Source organism: Geotrypetes seraphini, chromosome 8, assembly GCF_902459505.1.
Source record: "Geotrypetes seraphini chromosome 8, aGeoSer1.1, whole genome shotgun sequence".
Taxonomy (NCBI): domain Eukaryota; kingdom Metazoa; phylum Chordata; class Amphibia; order Gymnophiona; family Dermophiidae; genus Geotrypetes; species Geotrypetes seraphini.
In genome coordinates, this window is record NC_047091.1 from 111,803,361 (window position 1) to 111,826,045 (window position 22,685).

The 22,685-nt window shown below is 44.1% G+C and overlaps 1 protein-coding gene across 6 annotated transcripts in view; it reads right to left on the reverse strand.

Moving 5' to 3' along the window:
* The window catches only part of NFIC (nuclear factor I C), a 264,281-nt gene that overhangs the window by 69,313 nt on the left and 172,283 nt on the right, over nt 1–22,685 (reverse strand). For all 6 annotated transcript variants that reach the window (XM_033956988.1, XM_033956985.1, XM_033956987.1 and 3 more), the window contains one exon: nt 2,728–2,799. In XM_033956988.1, the coding sequence (XP_033812879.1) occupies nt 2,728–2,799 (72 nt within the window). The remainder of the gene's footprint in view (nt 1–2,727; nt 2,800–22,685) is intronic.

The following is a 22,685-nucleotide window of genomic DNA, read 5'->3' on the forward strand; positions in this document are numbered from 1 at the left end:
AATGTAGTTGTGCCTTAGGGTTGGCCAGAAAACCTAAAGTTGGAAAAACTGCAAATTGAAGTTTTACAAATGAATTTAATTGTGTTTGATCAGAAAATAATTTTTTTAAGCCTATCCTGGGGTCCCTCAAAGTCACTGAATACTTAAAGCTATTTTTCTTAAAATTTGCTACTATCTTGATTATAAGTATTTTATGAGATGTTTGTAAATTGAAAATGGGTGGGAAAAAAAGTTTTGCCTTTATTCTATTAAGTGCTGTAATGATATTAATTTATGTAAATGTATCATCTTTTGTGCACAATTGAAGTTTTAAAAATGAATAAAGAATATATTTTAAAAAATTTGCTACTATCTTTGCTTAATGGAGCGAATATAGCTATAACTTATGTTTTCACACTCAGCGATGATATAAGGGTCATTTCATAAATAATGCACACTATTTTTTTTCCAAGTATTTCTTTACAATCCTTCAATATAGTCTCCCCGCTTTGCAATGACTGAGTCCCATTGTCCAGGAAGCTTCATTATTCCATCCAAGACACCGTTTTGTTCAGTTGCCGAATGGCTCGGGTACCAGCGGAAAAAAGCTCTTCCAAAGATGTAAAACGATGTCAACGCAAAGGCTGTTTCAACTTTGGAAAAAGGTCGAAGTCTGGTGGACTCGTGTCTGTACTGTAGGAAGCATGAGGTAACACCTCCCAGCCATATTTGCGTAGTTTTTCAATGATGAGTAGAGAGCTCCATCTTCCCCACAACCAAAAAATTTTGATGAGCTCAATCAAAAGTCAAACAAATGATGATTTTTGCTTATGATCATGAAGGCATCATCATCACAGCCAAAGTTCCATGTGGAAGAAGTGTCACAGCAGTGTATTATCGTGATTTTTTGTGAAAAATGCACAAAACCCGACCTCAGTTGTTCTTGGCTGGGCCACTCATTCTTCACGACAACACTCGCCCGCACAAAGGGAATGTCATTGAAAACTACACGAATACGGCTTGGAGGTGTTACCTCATGCTCCCTACAATCCAGACATGAGACCACCAGACTTTGACCTTTTCCCAAAGTTGAAACAACCTATGAGTGGACATCGTTTTGCATCTCTGGAAGAGCTTTCTTCCGCCGGGTTCCGAGCTATTCAGCAACTGAAATGTTGTCTTGGATGGAATAATGAAGCTTTCCGGACGCTGGGACTAGGTCATTGCAAAGCAGGGAGACTATGGGCTCCTTTTACGAAGCCGCAGTAGCGGCTTTAATGCACGCGACTTTTAATCATGCGTTACCCCTGCGCTAGCCGGAAAACTACCGCCTGCTCAAGAGGCTAGCGCAGCCAGCGGTTTAGCGTGCACTATTGCGCACGTTAAACCACTACCGCGCCTTCGTAAAAGGAGCCCTATATTACAGAATTGTAAAGAAATACTTGAAAAAAATAAAATATATAAATTTAAAAATGTGTGCATTATTTATGAAATGACCCTTGTACATGGATAAAAAGCCATCTTATTCAAAAAATCTAGCAGTATTTTATTAAATGAACTTTCAATATCTGCACTCTTTTGTGGAAAATAACAGAAATTTAGCATCACCACAGACACAGTGCAGCGAAAGGGCTTGTTAAAAGAAGTTGAAATAGCATCGCAGGCTTTATCCTGACTATCTCAAGAAGACAATGAATGCTTGAGTGTTTGCCATGTCATTGGTAGATGACTACACCAAAGTGTACGTGTTTAGCTATTAGCGAAGTATATTACATTTCTGTTATTTTCCATAATAAAGTGCTTTATGTAATCAGGGACTTTGAGGGACCCCAGGATGGGCTTTAAAAAATTTAAAAATTATTTTCTGATCAAGCACAATCAAATTCATGGGAAAAACTTCAGTTCGCATAGTTTTTCCAACTTTAGGTTTTTCTGGACAACCCTTTTGTGTGCGCATCTCAGAATCCTGTCCAAATTTGGGCACATTTACGGAATCCAGGGGATACCTTGGTTCAAAGATGATAAAATAAGCTTTTTAGAACTGCTCTTCTTCCCCTTCTAAATATATACCACAAGCTCATCCTGACAGGGTTTCATAGTGAAGACACCCCAATCTTGTGTTTAAATCTTTATCGATTTTCAAACTTTGATAGTGCAATACAATTAGTAAATCATAAATACTGCATAGAACGCACTAATAATTATACAATTATTACATTAAACAATCATTTACTCCCATCCTCATCTTAATTATTAATACAATAATACATATGATGTGATTTCAATATTATAATTAAGTAATTTAACTCCTCAATGTACACTTTCCTTCCCGGATTTGTAAAGACACCCCAATCTGCTTGTCAGAAACCCTGGCTCTAACTTCAAAAGCTTGCCAAAAATGTATTAAATTATTCCAATAAAAAAGTATCACCTTATTTTCCTTTTTCTGTTTTATTTCTGTTTGTTACCATAAACCCTGGTGGGATGGGCATTGGTAGCTTGGCAGATGAACTATCTACCTATCTATTTACATACCATTTTAGTGAAAACATGTCTTCAAAACTTAGATATGACAACCTCTTGTGCCTGGTCCATTGTCTTGAATGATAACACAGGGATTTCTTTGACACCATCTCCTCACTGCCTCTATCTGCCCCGTCTTTCACTAGATTTTGCTTTCCAGCCCATTGCTTTCACCTGTACATGTTACCCGCTAAATTCTCCAGCCTCAAGAAGTCATTCACTTACCCAGTGTGATTGGTTTAGTGTCTTCCTGGTCTGAGCCAATGCCGGTCCTTGGACTGCTATCCCGATCAGAATCTGAAAAAGAGAGAAAGGTCCAGATTTACTCTTGGTATATGTGCCCGGGCACAGTGGTGTAGCTATGAGTGGGCCTGGGTGGACATACGCCCATCCTGTCTGGCCCCCAAAACAGTTCAGAAGTGGCCACCTCACTCCCCTCTCCCTCTCTCTCCTCCATCCCAGGATGACATCTTTCTGCCACCCCAGGATGGCATCTTTCTGCTGTGGCCTGGCAACACTCCCCCCCTAGCTGAACCCCACTCCCTGCTCTACCTCAGCACCTTTGCTGGCAGCAGCAGCCGTTTATATGCACTGCCTGCACAGGTCCCACAAGTTTCCCTCTGCCACATCCTGCCTTTGCTGACATCACTTCATGTTTCCTCTCCAGCGGGATACAGTAGAGCAGTGTTCTTCAGTGCAAAGCCCGGGGTGGGGGGGGTGGGGGGGGGGCAATGGTGGCCTCCCAGAGCCCTTTGTGATGGCTCCTATTGTCTTCCTGTTTTTTTCTACTATGTTGCTTTTCTACTCAGGTGTAGGACAGAAAGGGGAAGAGAATAGGAGGAAGAACAAGGCATTTTTCAACAGACAAAAGAGATGGAAATGCTCACAAACTTGAGTATACCACCCCAATGAAGTCTGAAGGTGAGCTGATGGCGGTGATGTCATTGGCACACACTGGTCAGCAGTGTCATAGCCCCGCAAGGGAAGATATTTGGTGGCTCTTCAGCTCACTGAATACAAAGTGGTAGGATTACCAAAAGTCCAGATTTCCCTGGACATGCCCTCCTTTTGAAGACATGTCCGGGGGTCCAGATGGCTTTTCAAAACCCAGCACTATGTCCGGGTTTTGAAAAGCCTCCCTCAAAATCGCCGTTGGGTGGGAGGGCAACGCGATGACAATCATGCATGTCATCGCATCACATGCACGCATGCTCTCCTGCTCGACCAGAGCAGGCAGCAGGGTGCGGGGCTGGGGTGTGATGGGGCGGGGCAGGGCTGGGTAGAACTGGGCGGGTCTGGAGGGCAGGTTTAAGGGGTCTGGAAGGATTTTCCGAACAGAAAATCTGGTAACCCTACAAAGTGGCTCCCTCAGCTTAAAAATTAGTGAAGACCACTGCAATAGAGGCAAGCTTGTTGTACTTGTGTAGGCAGAGGATGTGCATTGCTACTACTGCTGAAGAAGGTGCTGAGGTACAGCGAAAAGGGGGGTTCAAAAAGGGTTTTTTTTGTCAGGATGTGGTCATGGAGCAAATGCTGGAACCAGGGGTGGCGAAGAGGGAGAGAAATGCAAGACAAAGGTGGGGGGAAGGGGTATTTTGGAAGGCCCATCCATCTGAACTCTGGGCCCACACAAAATGCCAGGCCTGGCAACACCCTTCCAGGTTGCCAGTCCCTACCCCCCCCCTTTTTTCTTCACATTCCTCTGTACAACTCAAGGTCTGGTCCAGATCATATAAACATGATTCTACTGCAATGTGTCTAGTAGTCCTGAATGTTAAGTTTATGCATCTGAACCCGCAAGTTGCTTGCAGAATGATATCACTCGTCTTTCAAATCCGCCTCTTTCCCAGAAGCCTTGCTCCTGCCCCCTCAGATTTTCTTCTGCAAAACAAGTTGCTCAGTTATGTTTCTGCTCTTCTTTGTGGCTTTATTATTTTTGGGGGGGTTTCCTGTCATTTTAAGTTTGAGGCTCAGTTCCCAGAGGTTTCCTTTTGGTAGGACCCCTGCCTTGGAGAAGACACAGACTTGCATGACAGAAGTCTGCAGCTAGAAGGATCAGCCCTCAGGGACACCTATCTAGCCAGCCTGCTGTAACAGTTTTAGAGATCAGGGGCCATTCCTTGAGTAGCTGCTCGCATCCCTGATTTATCAGGAGCTTGAGCACAGGCTGTTTTGCTCCTTCCCTGCTTGGCTGGGATTAATAGCTGGCTGGCTGCATGGTTCTCTCCCCATTGTGACGAGAAAGTTTCCAGGGGTTGAGGCTCAGTTTGACATCAGACCGACGGGCAGTCTGAAGACCAAGCTCATAGAGTGATGAACCTGTGAGGCAGTCATTCTCTTTTTGTTCCAGGTGCATTTCTGAGCTGAGGCAGGCAGGCATCACATGGCCCAGTGAGTAAGGCTATTATACCCTTAGCCTAAGGGGAAAAGAGGGGAGGGGGTCTGGAAATTGAAATTTGAGGGTTTCTTGGGAGATAGCTAGGGCCTCCCCCCTTCAAACTCCATTTCCCTACAGTTTTTGAACTTCAGAGGAGCATCCCAGGCCGTTTTTGACACAAATTCGCTGCTGGTAACCATCATGTAAACAAATGGCTTATGTTTTCGGACTATATAGGCTTATGTTTATTTTTATTTGAGGTTCAATGTGATACCTTACAAATTAGGGACCCCTGATGGTGTGTTAAACGAAACACGGACCGTGTCGGGTCCCCTGGTTTGTAAAAAGGTGGTGACATTAACTGCAATAAAAAATTGTTTTAATAAACATAGCCTGCATCTTGTACGCTTGTCTGTAGTTCCTTTTTGTTTTGGTTTGTACTGTTTTTGTTTCACTGCAGACTGTGTTGGATTGTCTTTTTTGTTTTTTGGGATGTAGTAAGCAGCCAAAGATCATATTGAAGGCACACTCCACCAGAGGGGTAGCTCCCTCATGGGCAGAGGCTTGGGTGGTCCTCCCAATAGAGATTTGTAGAGCATCGACATGGTTTACTCTTCATACTTTTACCAGGTTCTATAGAATAGACATGGCAACCAGGAAGGATATCATCCTTGGGTCCTCAGTATTAAAGGCAGGCTCAGTAGTCCTGCCCTAGACTCAGGGGACTGCTTTGGTACGTCCCTAGCATTCAGAAGTACTAGACACATTGCACTAGAAAGAAAGATTAGGTTCTTACCTTGATAATCTTCTTTCTTGTAGATGTGTCTAGTAGTTCTGAAGCCCTGCCCTGTCTTTGGTCTTAATTTCAGTTTGTGTCTGACTGTGAAGAATTTCTCTGTCTCTCAACTAAGCTGAAAGGAAAAATAAAGGGGGATATCAAGTCTGAGAGTAGCTGTGAGCTCCATAATTGTTAGTGCCAGTTGCACGCAGTTCTGCATAATTTTGATAATGTTATGCTTGTTTCAGAGTAGAATAGAAGTATAGTGTTGGGGAGTTTTCCCTGTTGCCCTCATTCCATTGATGCCCTCCATTACAGTGGTTCTTGACTGCTTTTGTACAAACTGAGGGGGCAGGAGAGAGCCTTCTGGAAAGGAGGTGGAGTTGAAAGATGAGCGATATTCTGCAAGCAACTTGTGGGTTCAGACGCATAACCCTAGCATTCAAGACTGCTAGACACATCTACAAGAAAGAAGATTATCGAGGCAAGATCCTAATCTTTCTTTCTAGAATGAGAATTAACAGATTATCTAATCTACTTCCTTCCTCCATCCAGGAGTCCTGGCACATCAGGACATTCCCAAGGGCAGTGCAGCCACACAGGGGGAAAGGAAATGGGGCTACAAAATGTGTTCCTTGTCCGTTGTCTTCCCTGTGGTGGCAGCAGTGCAGTGGGTGGGGTGTAGATGTTAGGAGGTGTGTCGCATAAGGTGCAATTCCGAATCAGGATACTCCTGCTGAACCCACCCACACCACTCCAGACACATCTTTGTTCTTTAGCCAGATAATTTCATAAGAATTAAGACATTTTCTATTCCTGTTTTTGCTTTCTTTTACAGCTCTTTCTTGAATTTGCAGTGCTATTCCCCTCCACCTTTCTATGGAAAGAAGTGGACTAGAACACCCAGCATACACTGCACATTGAATTTCATTAAACAAAGCATCGGTCTGGGCTGATCAGTGACAGCTCATCAATAATCCTGAGAACTTCACTCAACAGATGGGGAACAGAGTCGGAGTTTACCTGCCTCATGAGATAAATATTAGACTACTGACTGCAACTGGATTACCATCTCCACCCTTTCACTCCCTTTCACCTTCAAGTTTGGTGAAAAACACAGAAACTGTGTAGATGGTAGACTCACCACCTCCGCAAAAGTTAGTATTCATCGAATGAGAGGGAAGGAAATCAGGTAGTGTCTCTGAGAAATGGGATGTCATGGGTTGGGGAAGAGAGTGCAAGTAAGAGTAGGAGACAAAATGCCAGCCGTAAATAGAAGAACAGAAGAAGGTAGTCTCCTGGGCTAAGGTTAAAAACTTAAATCTGAGACCATGGGAAAGATGAGCTGTTATGATCTTGGTTCCCATAGTGACAGAGAAACATTTTTTTGGTCTGCCTTATATAATATAATTTGCAGGGCTAATGGACATCCTCAGTGGTCCCTCTGCACCAAGCAGAGTTCATGTTACCAGGCTGCAGCATGATAAACGAGTGTCTAAACTGCTGGGACCACCCTCGCCCCACAGATGCCTGCCACTGCTAATGCAAGGCACCCTGGAACGCTTAGACAGGCACAGCTTAGAAGCAGACACATTGATATTGTGTGGCCCTGCAACAGCTTTACACCATTCCTGTGTCTAGGGGTTGGAAATAAGAAGGGCAGAGAGAGAAAGGGACCACATGACTGAGTACAGCATTGATTCTTGACCCACAATAATCCCTCCTTCTCAGCACTGAGAAGCACACAGCATCGACTATCCCCATCCTCCTTTAAACTCATCCTATAGAGCAGTACCGGAAAGGCACACAGCACAGATAATTTTAATTCTTTCACCAATAATCTTCCCTTCGCCATATCATACAACAGCACTTGGTACCAGAAAGCACTAATGAGTTTCATCCTTGCACAATCATTTATTTATTCAGTTTTCTATACTATTCTCCCAGGGGAGCTGAGAACGGTTTACATGAATTTATTCAGGCACTCAAACATTTTTTCCCTATCTGTCCCAGTGGGCTCACAATTTACCTGGGGCAACAGCACCTTCAGAGGGTATACTGTATGTGTGTGTGTTATTTTTTTCTTTCACACATCCCAGATGACAGGGGCCCTTAGCTAAGAATTCAGAAGGATACTGTATCTTATACCTTTCTGCCTGGATCTGAAATTTCAGGATACCCTAAGATGGCTCTGTGGCTGTGCTAGGTGTTGCCAGGTGGAGGAGCTGAGTTTGATACCTGGACTTGAGCCTTCTGCCTTCCTAAGGGGGAGAAAGGCCCAGCCATTGTGCATCAGTTGACACCTATAGTTGGGATTAGGGCCCAAAATTACAGCTGCCAGATGTATGACTCCTGGCCAAGAGCTGTGGCTACACTGACTGGACTAAGGCTGAGAGGTGTTTGTTGTGAATGAAGGTTCATGTTTTTGGATCCCAGCCCTGGTTCTGAACTGAGCTGAACATCCAAAGACAGAGGAACCAACTGCTGTGCCAAATGCCTCTCTACAAGCAAATGAGAATGGTGTACTTGCATTTCAGTGAGTATATCGGGATCCAATAGGGAAAATTTTCTGATACCTGTATCGAAGGTCCAGAGAGATGACTTTTTATACAAAGTCCCTCCAGAAACTCCCAAAGTCAGACAACATGGTTATTCTAAACTTTTGAGCTCTATCCAGGACAGTGAGATAACACCTCCCTACTATTTTCACCAGGGTGCTGGGTTTCATTCACAGATGTAGGCTGCACTGATTCTGTATCCCAAACCTCAGGGATGGCCAACCTGTCAGCCCACTAAAGTTCCTCTTTAGCCTCTCTCAGTAGAGATCTGTAAAAAAAAAAAAAAACTAAAACCCCCCAAAAACTACCATTCACAGGACTGAGGGAGGGAGCAAGCCAGTGAAGTCTGGTCTGCAGCTATGAGCAATACCTCCAAGTACCACTAGGGGGACCTGCTAAACTGTGAGCCAACAGACGTCTGCGGCAAATATTGAATCAATAGCTCTTTTCTTTCTCTTCTGGCTTGTTTAGCTCGGCCTAACATCTGATTTCATAAGTCACCTTGCGGGCCTGATGCCTAATGCATTTTGATCATAGAGGCAAATATTATGATCGCCTCACTACAAAAAAGGGGGAAATCCTTTAATATTCCTGCTCCTGTTTTTTGCTTGCTCATGACTTCTTGTATTTTGGGTTTCTCTTAACTCCCCCCCAAACTTACCATAATTTAGTATGACTGCTATGGAAACCTCACTTTCCCCTTCTGCATTACTCTCTCCTTCCCTCCAGTGGCTTCTCCATGTAGAAGGGAAAGCTAAGTTATTTCCCCTTCATGCCAGATGTACTCTGGATGATTCAACTGTTTTCTTAGCTGTCATTTGTCTATATATTGTTCAGATACAGCAAGTTGATCAGGAGCTGCATGGAGCATTATGGGTCTGTGTGCACAAGTCAATGCGAGAATGTGGGAAGGAACGGAGGCTGGGGGGCAGGCCCCCAAAAGTGTGACTATTCCTAGGTACCCTTAATCCTACTGCTTCTAACTTAGTAGAAAAAACAATCTAGTTCCATTCTCATGAAATGATTGGTAGAAAATAGCTGGAAAATTTGTCTTTAGAAGCTGGGGTAGGTAGGGGCATCCCTTGCTTTCCTTTCCCACCCACCACTCTCTATTTGTAATAGACTGAAAATTGCAGGAAGAAACCAAGAAAAAAATATTTTTAAATTCCATCATCACTGTACACTAGACTGCACCAGCACTGACATCCTAAAATAATGGCACTTCCTCTCCCTCACTACTAGTGCCACAACACACTTGAACCAGTAGCCCTCCCCTCTCTCATGCCTGCCGCAATGTCCACCCTGTCACCCCCCTGCCCCACTCGCCTCTCGCTTCTTTCTAAAAATAATCACGCTCCTCCTCTCTGTCAGCAGACGCTGAGCTCAGCACTATGTTTTCTAGTGCATTCCTAGATTAGATTTGCAGATCTGTTCTCCTCATGTATAACATTGCAGATAGAGTGCTGGGCCTCCCCACCTCTGTCAATTGAGCAGGAAGGTCAGACATGTTTGATTTTGAGAAGAGGAGAACCCTATTGCTGGGTGCCAGTTTTAGCACATACAACCAACTGGATAGTGGTGTCGGTGAGTCAGGCTGGAGGGAAAGGGGAAGAAGCAGAAGGACATTTTTTTTCCATTTCCCCTCCCATCATTTGCAGGGAACAGATTAATCCAAGTCCTAGTTTTGACCACATGCATCAATACACTTGGAAAATGTGTTGATTTTCCAAAGGAAATCAATGGAATGATCAACAGCACAAGTCCATGCAGGTGCTGGGCTAAAACTAGCACTGAAATACCCTCTTCTTTATAACATAACATAGTAGATGACGGCAGATAAAGACCCGAATGGTCCATCTAGTCTGCCCAACCTGATTCAATCTAAAAATTGGTTGGGTTTTTTTTTCTTCTTCTTCTTCATCTTAGCTATTTCTGGGCAAGAATCCAAAGCTCTGCCTGGTACTGTTCTTAGGTTCCAACTACTGAATTCTCCGTCAAAGCTCACTCCAGTCCATCTACACTCTCCCAGCCATTGAAGCCCTCCCCAACCCATCCTCCACCAAACCGCCATATACAGACACAGACCGTGCAAATCTGCCCAGTACTGGCCTTAGTGCTTCAATATTTTTCTGGTTCTAGATCCTCTGTGTTCATCCCACACTTTTTTGAACTCCGTCACCGTTTTCATCACCACCTCTCTCGGGAGCGCATTCCAGACTTCCACCACCCTCTCCATAAAGAAGAATTTCCTTACATTGCTCTTGAGTCTACCACCCCTCAACCTCAAATTATGTCCTCTGCTTTTACCATTTTACTTTCTCTGGAAAAAAAATTTGTTCTACGTTAATACCTTTCAAGTATTTGAACGTCTGAATCATATCTCCCCTGTCCCTCCTTTCCTCTAAGGTATACATATTCAGGGCTTCCAGTCTTTCCTCACGTCTTTTGGCGCAAACCTCCTATCATTTTCATCGCCCTCCTCTAGACTGCTTCAAGCCTTTTTGTGTCCTTCGCCAGATACGGTCTCCAAAACTGAACACAATACATGGAGCCAGTTGGCATCACTAGGCGTCAGGAATACTAGTGCCATGGCCTGAAACTGTAACTAAAATGCTCCAGGACAGCATCTTAGTCTACAAACTATTTCCAAGAATCAAGCCAACAGTTCTATCTGAGAAATGTAGGAATAGAAAAGGAGAAGAAAGAAAAGAAACACAAGTACTATATCAGAGCACATCCAAGGCTTAGCTGGCCCTTGTTCTAGTTCCAAAAGCAAATGATGAGAAGGAAATTACTTGATACAGCATAAACTGATAGCATTATATCATTTAATCTATGGACTAGATTGTGGGATAATAGGCCCTTATTTTATAAAGTCCGCCTAAAGTTAAGTGCCGATATCGGCACCTAATTTACTAGAGAAATAGGCTTAATCAGTGCCTATATTGGCACTCAACACATCACAATCAGCTTTTTGGGGTTTTTTGAATTTATTTATCTAAATTTTGCAAAAGAAACATGACATTCAAAATACAAATAGCATAAATATCAAACAGCATAATACAATTTGTCCAGGTTTTGGAAGTTGCTGAGCTTGGGGGCCGCGTCTGGAAGCCCTCTGTGCATGCGCGAACTTCGCTACGATGACATCATATGAGCTTGGAGCCAGATGGTGTACATCCGAGGGTACTGAAGGAACTGAGGGAAGTTCTGGTGGCTCTGCTGACCTTGAAAATGCTTTTTTTTTTAGTATCAGGAGTGGTATTGGAGGACTGGAGAAAGGCCGATATGGTCCCTCTCCACAAAAGTGGAAGTAAGGAAGAAATAGAGAATTACAGACTTCTGTGGTATGTAAATTAATGGAAATGCTTTTTTAAAACAAATAGGGATGTTTCTGGACGCCAACAGATTACATGACCCGAAGCAACATGGATTCACTAGTGGTAGGTCTTGTCAGGCAAATCTGATCAATTTCTTTGACATGGTGACCAGAGAATTGGATAGAGCACGTGCACTAGATGTGGTGTATTTGGATTTTAGCATAGCCTTCGACAATGTTCTACACTGGCGTCCAATAAATAAACTGAGTGCCCTCAGTATGGGCCTCAAAGTTACAGACTGGGTCAGGAACTGGTTGAGTGGAAGGCAACAGAGGGTAGTGGTCAATGGAGATCGCTCTGAGGAAAGGGATGTTACCAGTGGTGTTCCTCAAGGCTTGGCTCTTGGGCCTGTTCTTTTTAACATTTTTGTATGCAATATTGCTGAAGAACTGTCAGGTAAGATTTGCCTCTTTGCGGGCGACACCTAAATCTGCAATAGAGTAGACACCCCTGATGGTGTGAATAACATGAGGAAGGATCTAGTGTAGCTTGAAAATGTGTCTGAAATTTGGCAGCTAAGATTTAATGCAACATCATGAACTTGTGTAGGAAAGAGGAGTAGAACTTAGGTGTGATAATATGTGATGATCTTAAGGTGGTCAAACCAGTTGAAAAGGTGATGGTGAAAGCTAGAAGGATGCTATGGTATATAGCAGCGTTCTCAAACTCTTCTCAGGGCCATATTTTGGATTTGTAGGTACTTGGAGTGCCTCAGAAAACAGTTAGTGTCTTATTAAAGAAATTACAATTTTACATGAGGTAAAATTCTTTATAGTTTATAAATCTTTCCTTTTGGCTAAGCCTTAATAATAATATTGTAATTTATAGCCAAAGAAACATATGATCAAGAAACTGTTTTATTTTACTTTTGTGATTATGATAAACATACCGAGGGCCTCAAAATAGTGCCTGGCAGGCCGCAAGTTTGAGACCACTGGTATATAGGGAGAGGAATGGCTAGTAGGAAAAAGGAGGTATTGATGCCCCTGTATAAAACTCTGGTGAGACATCATTTTGAATACTGTGTACAGTTCTGGAGTTCGCACCTTCAGAAAGATATAAACAAAATGGAGTCGGTCCAGAGAAAGGCTACTAACGTGGTCAGTGGTCTTAATCATACGACGTATGGGGACAGACTTAAAGATCTCAATATGTATACTTTGGAGGAAAGGCAGGAGAGGGGAGATACGAGTATGATAGAGATGTTTAAATACCTATGTGGCATAAATGCATGAGGCAAGTCTCTTTCATTTGAAAGGAAGCTCCAGAATGAGAGGGCATATGATGAAGTAGTGATAGAAGTAATCTAAGGAAATGCTTTTTTACAGAAAGAATGGTAGATACGTGTAATAGTCTCCCAGTAGAGGTGGTGGAGACAAAGACTGTGTCTGAATTCAAGAAAGCGAGGAACAGGCACATGGGACTTCTTAGGAAAAGGCGGAGATAGTGGATGCTGCAGATGGGCAGACTGGATGCGCCATTTGGCCTTTATCTGCCATCGTGTTTTCATGGGGGTTTTTTCTACTATGTTCCAGGGTACCAAAAGGCAGTGTCTAAGTACTTATGCATCAAACTAGGTGGACTTCAACTGTAAAAGGGATGAAAAATAATCTTACTGGCTGAATTGACTTCTTTTTCATTCCTGGGTGACTAGACACCACCCTATCTCAAAGGGAGAAACTGTGCTGGTTTTTGGGTTTCTCCACTACTGCTAAGGTTGTCAACCAACCATCTTTTTCCAGGGCACATTGATCCAGCCACAGGTTTTCTTTTCCACCATTTCTTGCATGGATTGTAGCTGAAACAGAGGTGTCAAAAATACAAGTCCATGCATGCAATAGGGCCTGGGAAAACATCTCTACCCATTGTGGAGCTGTAAATCCACATTGAAACAGAAGACTTGGCTCAGGTTGTCTGTTAGGACAAAGAGGGTATTGCCTGGTAAAATAAGTAGCCCAAAGTCAGCAGCAGGTTTTGAAATATGAATTATAAACAAAACAATATTACGAGACACTGGGATTTTGAATTTTGGGACTGTTACCAATTGCTGCCTTTAGCACTGTAAATACCAAGTGGGATGACTGAAAATCCTCAGCCCGTGAATGACCTATTTCTAAATTTCAATGCCTAAGGGTCACAAACCAAGTTCTGGGTCTGCTCCCATTACACTTCTGGGCTCACAGATCAATTGCTACTCAGACGGGCGGGACTACATTTTTCTATCAGGTAAAGCCAAGACTGTCTCAACCTGGCCAGTTGACATGGAGCCAGCTGGCTAACCTAACTAGGATCATCCAAGAGTTTATCAAAGCCAAAGGCTCTGTTGCAAGTATACGAACACCTAGAACTAATATTTTCACACTCTAGCTTCTTCTCTAGAACAATCCTTCTTTCCCCCCCCCAACTGTCTATCCTACCTGGTCATCCTATATATCCTCATGCAATGCTAAGCCAAGCTATGGAAGGACTTCTGTTGTTTACAATTCCTCTGGATATTACACAGGAAATATCATGAAAGAATCTCACACTGTGGCATCATTTCTCTCTAGCTGTATCTATCCATTTCTACATATACACAAAGAGAACAAGTCAAAGTCTGTTAGGACAGTGCAAACTGTTTTACCATACCACTTATAGGAAAGTATTTGCAGAGCCCATTTTCTTTCTTTTTTTTTTTATTGAAAACTTTACACAAATACAAACGAACAAGAACACCATATACATACTTATGACATACTGTAGTTCTTCAATATGCTGCAGTTATACAATGTAGAGATATTCTCCATTCACCCATATATCCCCAAGAACCCTGCCCCTTCCACCCACTATCCCCAATCTACCCATCCTTCCCAGCCAAGCTAGAGTACAGTCAAACAAATGATATCAATATCAGTTCTCAATTACAAGACACACAGAAAAATATCAAAAGTAAAACATATTTTATTAATTATGGTAAATTGAATGGCTGTGTAAAAGTCTAAATATCTTATAAATCAAAATTTCATAATATAAAAGAGAGCCCTCAGTTTAAATAGGTTCACTATAGGAATGCAAAACATTCTGGACTGAAATCATTTTCACATTTGCTCGTATCTATAACATTTATCTTATTGTTGAAGTCTCAATCTCTCACAAAAATGGGTCTAATAGAGCTCCATTTCTGAATAGTCACTGCTTCCTCAGGAACCCTGCAATTTCACATGAGTGGAAAATGAATACCAAACATGACCCGCCATTTTGAGAGTAATGCATGAACTTAATGCTTAGTGTTCATCTCCTATTTATGTAAAATTGTGGGCTTGATGTCAAAGGTAGAAAAAAAATCAATAAGCCACAAACAACATTCCAAGACACTCAAAACAAAAGCATTTTCAAATCCCCAAACCTCCAAGAATCCCTCTCTTCCAGTTCATTAAGATAGTCAAAATACCCAACCCTCCACCCAAATATATCCATATTATACCCCTATCCCCTCTCTACCATCCAACCTTTCTTCACAGCAATGTGGTCACCAGCACCCACTGCTTGATAAGCAAATGCTTTTATCAGGCTTTTGTTTTTTACTTGCCATAAAAGATTCTGATACCTATACTGTGCCCCGCCTCAGTTTTTGTATCAATTCCAGAGCTCAGATGAAGCTAATTATTGCCGATTACAAGTAGGGGTAGAGGGAGCTCATCAGGTAGGCTGCCATCAGCTGGGTGATGTCACTTCCTCTGCCCACAGAAACCATTTTCAATTTATTTTTTCCTGGTAGATTCCAATACATGAGACCACCAACATTTCAACATGCGTTGGCAATGGAGAGGAAAGAGAAGGGGAGAGGGATCCAGTGCATCTCAATCCCACTCCCAGCTCCACCTCTTTCAAACCTGCACTTTGCCATGAAAGCACAGCTATTATCAGGTCCCGGGATTTTTGGGTAGAATGACCAGGTTACACATTTCAGAAGGGAGACTTTTTGACCAGTCCTGGATTTCTGCCAGCTTCATCTTGGTGCATTATAGGACCTGCAGCACTGATTTCAGTGGACAGAATCATGGACTACAAATCCTACAGTGCTTTGGGATGTAATTTTAAAAACCAGGACTGGCCAAAAAGTTTCCCTTCTGGAATGGGTAATCTGGTCACTTTATTTCTGGGCCCCCAATTTCTTGTGGCATCAGCTTCTGTTAATAGCTATGCTGGTATTGCACTAGCCCAGGGGTAGGCAATTCCGGTCCTCGAGAGCCACAGGCAGGTCAGGTTTTCAGGATTGCCACAATAAATATACATGAGATAGATTTGCATCCCAAGGAGGCACTGCATGCAAATCCATCTCATACCATATTCATTGTGGATATCGTGAAACCCTGACCTGCCTGTGGTTCTCGAGGACCGGAATTGCCTACCCCTGCACTAGCCTAACTTTTAAACCCTTTCCAAATGCTTTTTTAAAAAAATACATTGATTCTCTTTTCGTTTCTTCCCTTGCTTCTGTTTCTTTGACTTGTAGAGTTTCAGTAGTCTGCAACTTGGCTGTTTCCTTGGAAGGCTAACATAGTCCGAACACATTGAAACAAACAGAAAACCTTTAACCTCCATGGGTTTCTTTTTCACATCTGCTCCTCTCTTTCCCCCAATACACATATCATTCCCCTTTTCCCTCAAAGTTAAGTTTGTTTGTTTTTTGAAACAACCATTATTCTGATTTTGGGATTTGAACACCTGAAACATAATAATTTTATTATTATTTCTGCATGTCTACGCCTTTCTATGCCAAGCTGAAGTCAGTGTGAAGTCATGCTGTATTGTTTGAAAGTGTGTATGTAGGGGGAAGTGGATGGCAGAAATCCACATTTTGGGGGTTGCTAGGGGACCTTAGTGGAGGAGGGGGGCAAGCAAGACTTTAAAGGGAGCTTAACCTGGATGACATCACTAGGGAGGCAGTTCCCTGCAGCCATTTTATCAATCTTTTCCTAGTCTGTTCCCCTCCTGCTTGTCAGCCATTTTGTGATCTTTGGAACACACTGAATACAGTATACAGTATCTCTTTTCTCCTGGGGGTGGAGTAAGGGCAAGGGATGTTTCACCTGATCCCCAGCCCAGGCTCACTGCTGCATTGGTTTTAGCTTCAGGTCTGCTTTGCTTCTCTCCTTGTCATACCCCATTTGCCTTTAAGAGTTAATCACAATCCCTGCCCCTGTGCCAACTCCCATTGGTACTATACAGCTGCTGGCAGCCTCGGTGTACTGGGTGCGCCAAACCTTCTTGGAATGCTAATTGCTGGAAAAAAAAGACAACTAATAAAAACTGAAAGAAAGCATGAAACAAAATCAGGGAAGGAATAAGGCTATTAAAATATACAGAAGAGAAGTCACAAAAAATAAATTAATTAAACTTTCACAGTGCTGAGTCAAACCAAAAGAGAAAAAAAAAATTAAAAGGAAAGCATGAAGAAGGAAGAAAGCAAAGTTAAAATGAACTGCAAAAGGAGTGTCCTTTATAAATAACTTTGTTTACTTTTTAATCGAGCTCTTGGCTGCTAGCGGCGTGTTTGAGACCTTTTCTTGGCAGCCATGTTAGGCTCAGAGTCAAAAAAGGAAAGAAAAAAAAGTCTTAGATAAACTCCCCCCTTCTTTTCCTCTTGGCGGCCATTTTAGGAATTGTGTGTTTGGAGAGAGAGCTTAAAGAGGTGATCTGCAGCCCGGGTGCCAAAGAGATTCAGTGCCAGGGCAAGGGCCAGAGTGGGGGTGCGACTATTATAATTAGTATTTTTTATTGCTCTGTATCTCGGCTCCCTGACAGAGATGGCTGTTTGGAGTTGATACAAGACACTACTGACGGAGAGCCAAGAAAGGGAGAGAGAGAGAGGTCTGGGCTAAGGGGAAGAGAGAGGAAAAGGGACTGTGTCTGCTTGAGAAATATGCAACAAAAAAGGCAAAGACCTGGCACACTCTTACACTGTACACTGTCCTGTAGGGACCCTCCCCCCACTTCCACCACACTATCCAAGCCCTGTAGTTTTCAACAGCAATAGTCCTAAGTTTGCAGAGCATCCAGTTTTTTTCATTATCTGTATCTAGAAGCTGCTTATAACCAGCACACTTCATACAATAAGCAAATAAACAATGTGATTGAGCTTTCCCTGCATAGCTCTGAAAGCTCTTGGACAGTACCCGAGACAAGATAAGAAGTCCTTCTCTGGGATTCCTGTCCTTAAGGACTGCCCTTCCCCTTCCCATGAATCAAGAAAAAGGAGGACTCTGTCCCTGGCTTATAGCCGGAGTTAGTAGATGGCTCTGTAACTGACTGCAGGCTTCCATGACATCACATTGCCATGGGCTTGCACATGCTCAGGCTTCTAGTCTGCTGGGGGGAAGGAGAGGGGATGGTGTTGATTCCTATATCATGCTGGACACTGACTGCTGAGCAGAGACAGCTCCATGTGATGCTGTGACATGAGAGAGTCCAGCTGAGATGTGTAATGCCCTCCTGGAAGGTAGAGCTGGAAGGCGATCCAGATCTATTCAAAGCCCAGTCTAGACCACTGTATTTAGGGCTTGATTTTAGAACAGGATAGGGTTGCCAGATTTCCTTTTTAAAAAAAGAGGACACCTAGCCTGACCCCGGTTGCACCCTGTTCTGCCTCCGGCTCCGCCCCATTCCACCCCCGCCGAACCTCCTGTCTCTTTTCCCAAGGTCTGAAGAGCCTCTGCACATGTGCGGATGTCAACGTGATGACATCACAAACATGCACGTGCATATGACATAATCACGTCAACATCCGCACATGCACAGAGAGGGCCTCCAGTCGCGGCCCCGAGCTCGGGGACTTCCCAAAACCTGGACAAACTGCCGGGTTTTGGAAATCCCTCCGGGCATCCGGACAGTCATCTAAAAAGAGGACATCTGGTAACCTAGGATGCTATAAAGATAACACAGGTGCCTATAAAACAGACTCCCAGAGCCATCCCTGATAGTGCACAAATCCTGCTACACAAGCTTACCCTGCTCTGAAGCTGAAAATGTGCACACGTACATTGTAATTCCATCTCTGCTCAAACTCCACCCTGGGAATGTGTGCCAAGCTTTTAATTTCTGCACGCCTATTTTTTTTACATGTCCACAAAACCATTTTCTCCATGTAAACCAGGCCTTACATGTGTGAAAAAGCTTTATAAAATTAACCCTTTGAAAATAAAATTCTAATGAGATGAAAATCCCAGTGAGATGACACTATCACCCCCTCTTCTCCTTCCTCTGAGTAGGATCCTGCCCCATGGGCTGTCATGCGCCTCTGACCTTGTGCTCTCTGCCCCAGAGACTAGTAAATCTCCTCCATGAGCAAGCTCTTCCAGGTGTGCAAAGCAGCAAAGAGATACCTGCCCCCATTTGATCCTTCGCCAGGCTTGGCACTCACACTCTATTCCATCCCTGCTCCCTCAGGGCTCCTTTTACTAAACGATGGCAGAGGTTTCTACCAAGGAATGGCAAGGCAAATATTTCAAGGCTCATAGGAATTCTATGAGCTTCGGAGCACTTACCTCACCGGCTCTCCCGCCATTTAGTAAAACCCAATGCAAGTTTCCAGAGAGCATGGTTACAAGAAGCCATAGTGCCCACAGAAGGCCCTGCCGTTCGCAAGCAAAGGAGACATTGTGAAGATAATGATGACTACAAGAAACAGAGCCAGGGAGACTTAACTGCGCTTGCTGCTGCACACTGCCACAAAGCTGTCTAGCTTCTCCTGAGCTGAGACAAATTAGACCTGATGCAGCTGAACATGTGGCGAGGCCTGTACTATAAAATAACAAGTTTGGTCTGATTCATGTCTTTTATTCTTTTCTCGTTTTCCATACGAATCCTTAAGCAATTATAGCTTTTATTTAATTCTGCTACGTTCACTAATTTTTGTAGCCAATTGAATTTTCAGTCACCCGACCAGTTCCCAGAGCAGCTGTTTGCTCCATTTTCACGGTGTCTTCCTCTTCCAGGGATCTGGTGACTGGCAATGGATCACCCACCGGGACACTGAAATTCTCAGCAGTCCAAAGGCTTGCACTCAAGGACAGGGCTATCTGCTATTTGGGGGCTTTTTCACCCCAGCACCTTCGGTCCTGTGCAGGACAATTTCCAGTTGACCCAGTTGCAGAGTATGTTAGGCACCATGTTTGAAAAGACAAGCGCTGCGGCAATGGAAGTAAGGAGGACAGATAGAGAAAGTAAAACCTGGATGTCTCAATCCGTCCTCCTTTTTCTGCAGCCACATGGTAACTCTACTCATTAGTGTTAAAATGAGCACCCGTGTAATACACAGCAAAGAATGACTACTTTTAGCATGCAAACTTTTACAGCAAGTCTGAAATCTCATAGCCTTCTGTCCTGTCAGTGCCTGAAAACTGATTGTCTCAGACACTGACAGGAAAGTAATTACGAGGGTTCTTCAAAAAGTTTCCACCCTTTCATATTTTCATGTGAAAAGGTCAAGGTGGGAGAAGCAGTATTGTAGAATGTCATGTGATTAGTGAGTCAGGCAAGCCGGCTCACCTTGCAGGTAGTGATGTGCGAGTAATATGCTTTTGAGATATTTAACAAAGCATACCACGTGGAGCCAGTCCTTGGACACAGGAGTTAAGAATGCAAAATACTTTATTTCAATTTATGAAAACAGGCACTAAAACTTAGACCCAACACAAGTACATGTAAGCCTTCCTCAGGGGTCCTCCGTTGGGGGGAGGAGCTTCTGGGCAACTGTCAGGTTGCTGTGTCCAGGGACTGGCTTCACGTTGTGTGCTTTGTGGACGTTTCTGATTCTTTTGTGGAGGCCTGGTCTTTTGCCTCTGACTTTGGGATTGCTTCTCTCACAGCGGCCCCTTTCAGCGGCTTTGTGGATTGTACATTTTGAGATATTTAATAAATAGCGTTTAAAAAAAATTAAAGCGCAGAAACCTTTTGAAGATCCCTCGTAGTAGGAGAGCTCAGACCCACAAAATTTACCCAGGAGGGGGGGGTCCAACCCCATCAACAACACAACACATCAACCCACCCCCAACCCGGAAATAAAAACATGCATGTCTGTGTTGTTGTGTAGACCCCCATGGTAGCTTAGACATTCATGCTTGTAAAATGGATGCTCCAACTGCATGTAACCGACATACACAGGCAGCGGAATGCTGTTTTGTTTGGGGCCCAGCCCTAGCCACCAGAATCCTGCGGCATAGCCTCTCACCAGCTCCTGACTCCCCCACGGAGAGTTGCACGGGGACAGAAATCCCACCCATCCCCACCCGTCCCCGTCAGGATCCTCTTCATCCTCACCCATCTCCGCTAGGAATTCCCTCCATCCCTGCCCATCCCTATAAAAAGCAGCAATTACTTCTGACAGGATCATCAATTCCACAGTTTCTTTTGTGTTTGCGCTGCTGTTTTCCTTGTGGAATCTCTTTGGTGGAACCCTTTTTTTGTTTTCTGTTCAGGTAATTAACTTATAAACTCCCTCTTTTACTAAGGCTGATGTATCCATTATATTATATGGACGAACCCTGCTTCCAAAGCCTTCCATCCCCGTGGGAGTCCCGTTGGCTAGAGGGGGGTCCCCGTGGGAGTCCCAAGGGCCAGAGGGGGGTCACCCTGGGAGTCCCGTGGGTTAGGGGGGGATTCCTGCGGGATTCCCGTGATCCGCATTCCTGTGCAGACCTCTATCACGTACCTCCTCCCAGTGCTGTACTGTTAAATCTTTGGGCAGCCGCTGTGCAACGTCAACGAGCAGGCCTGCCCCTGGAAGGCGGCTGCCCAAAGATTTAAAAAGTATAACACCGGGAGGGGGTGGGCGGGCAGGAACAAACTGGCGATGGCCATGACCCCTGTAGCCTCCCCTGTTCTGACGCTCATGCCAAAACATCCTGGACATATTTTAGAACAGGCTCCATCTCCCAAATTCTACATATGGAGCTCAAAATTATGCGCACACACACACATACTCAATTTAGTTAAATGAAGCGATTATTGGCACTTACTGTCAATAATTTATTTATTTATTTCGTTTTCTATCCTGTTCTCCCCAAAGAGTTCAGAACGGGTTACAGGTTAACTTACATACTATACAGTTTACGGGCTACAATTTGTCGTAGTTACAATGCGAGGTTTATCAATGCAAGGTTTTGTCATACACGGATCTACTGTATTCTATAATGCTGCACCTCCAACCTGTTGTTCAGGTCGACCTCGGTTCTCCCTCTGAAGTCACTTCCTGAGGCTGGAGCGGGCAGTAGGTTGGAGACGCTGCATGCGCTGGTGAAAAGTTAAAGAGGAAGGCGCGCATGATGGGAGTGGGGAGGGAACGGGGGCAGAAAAGAGGGCGGAGGGTACTACTGCCCCTGCTATGCCACTGAAGATGACAATGGGAGTGGGGGGGAACGGGGGCAGAGAAGAGGGCGGAGGGCACTACTGCCCCGGGCACCTCTTATCCCCGCTATGCCACTGAAGGTGACAATGGGAGTGGGGAGGGAACGGGGGCAAAGAAGAGGGTGGAGGGCACTACTGCCCCGTGCACCTCTTACCCCTGCTATGCCACTGAAGGTGACAAGGATATTATAGTTCCTTTCTAACAGTGTTCTGCGCATCTTGTTCTGCCCCTAAACTTCTGAAAGTACATGTATGAACAACAGGAACAGAACGTCTCTCTGAGCCTTTGCTGGGAGCCTGGCAGGTGGTGGGAAACAAGGGAGGTTAAAATTCACTGTCTGTGCGATCCTATCCTTCACAGTACTACATATACCACTCCCTTAGGACACAGTCAATACGTGGCAGTTATAGGCGCAGTCATGATAAACTAACTACTGCCATGTGGAAGAAATGGAGGGCAGTAGAAAAGACTGCATGAAGCGTGCTGGGCTACTTTTACTAAATTTGGTCCTGTGTGTTAAATGAAAATTCTGGTCCAGTTAGGGGGGGGGGGTTGGTGTGAGGGAGGGAGGCAATGCAATTCACTAGGGTGATGCCAAGCTTGTCACCTTGGGAAATCCCTTTCTCCTGCCAAAGGTGTTTCCCTAGCAGCTCTCTCCCTGCCGCCTTCCTTTCAGCCACAGTGAGAGTGGATAAAGTTTGAA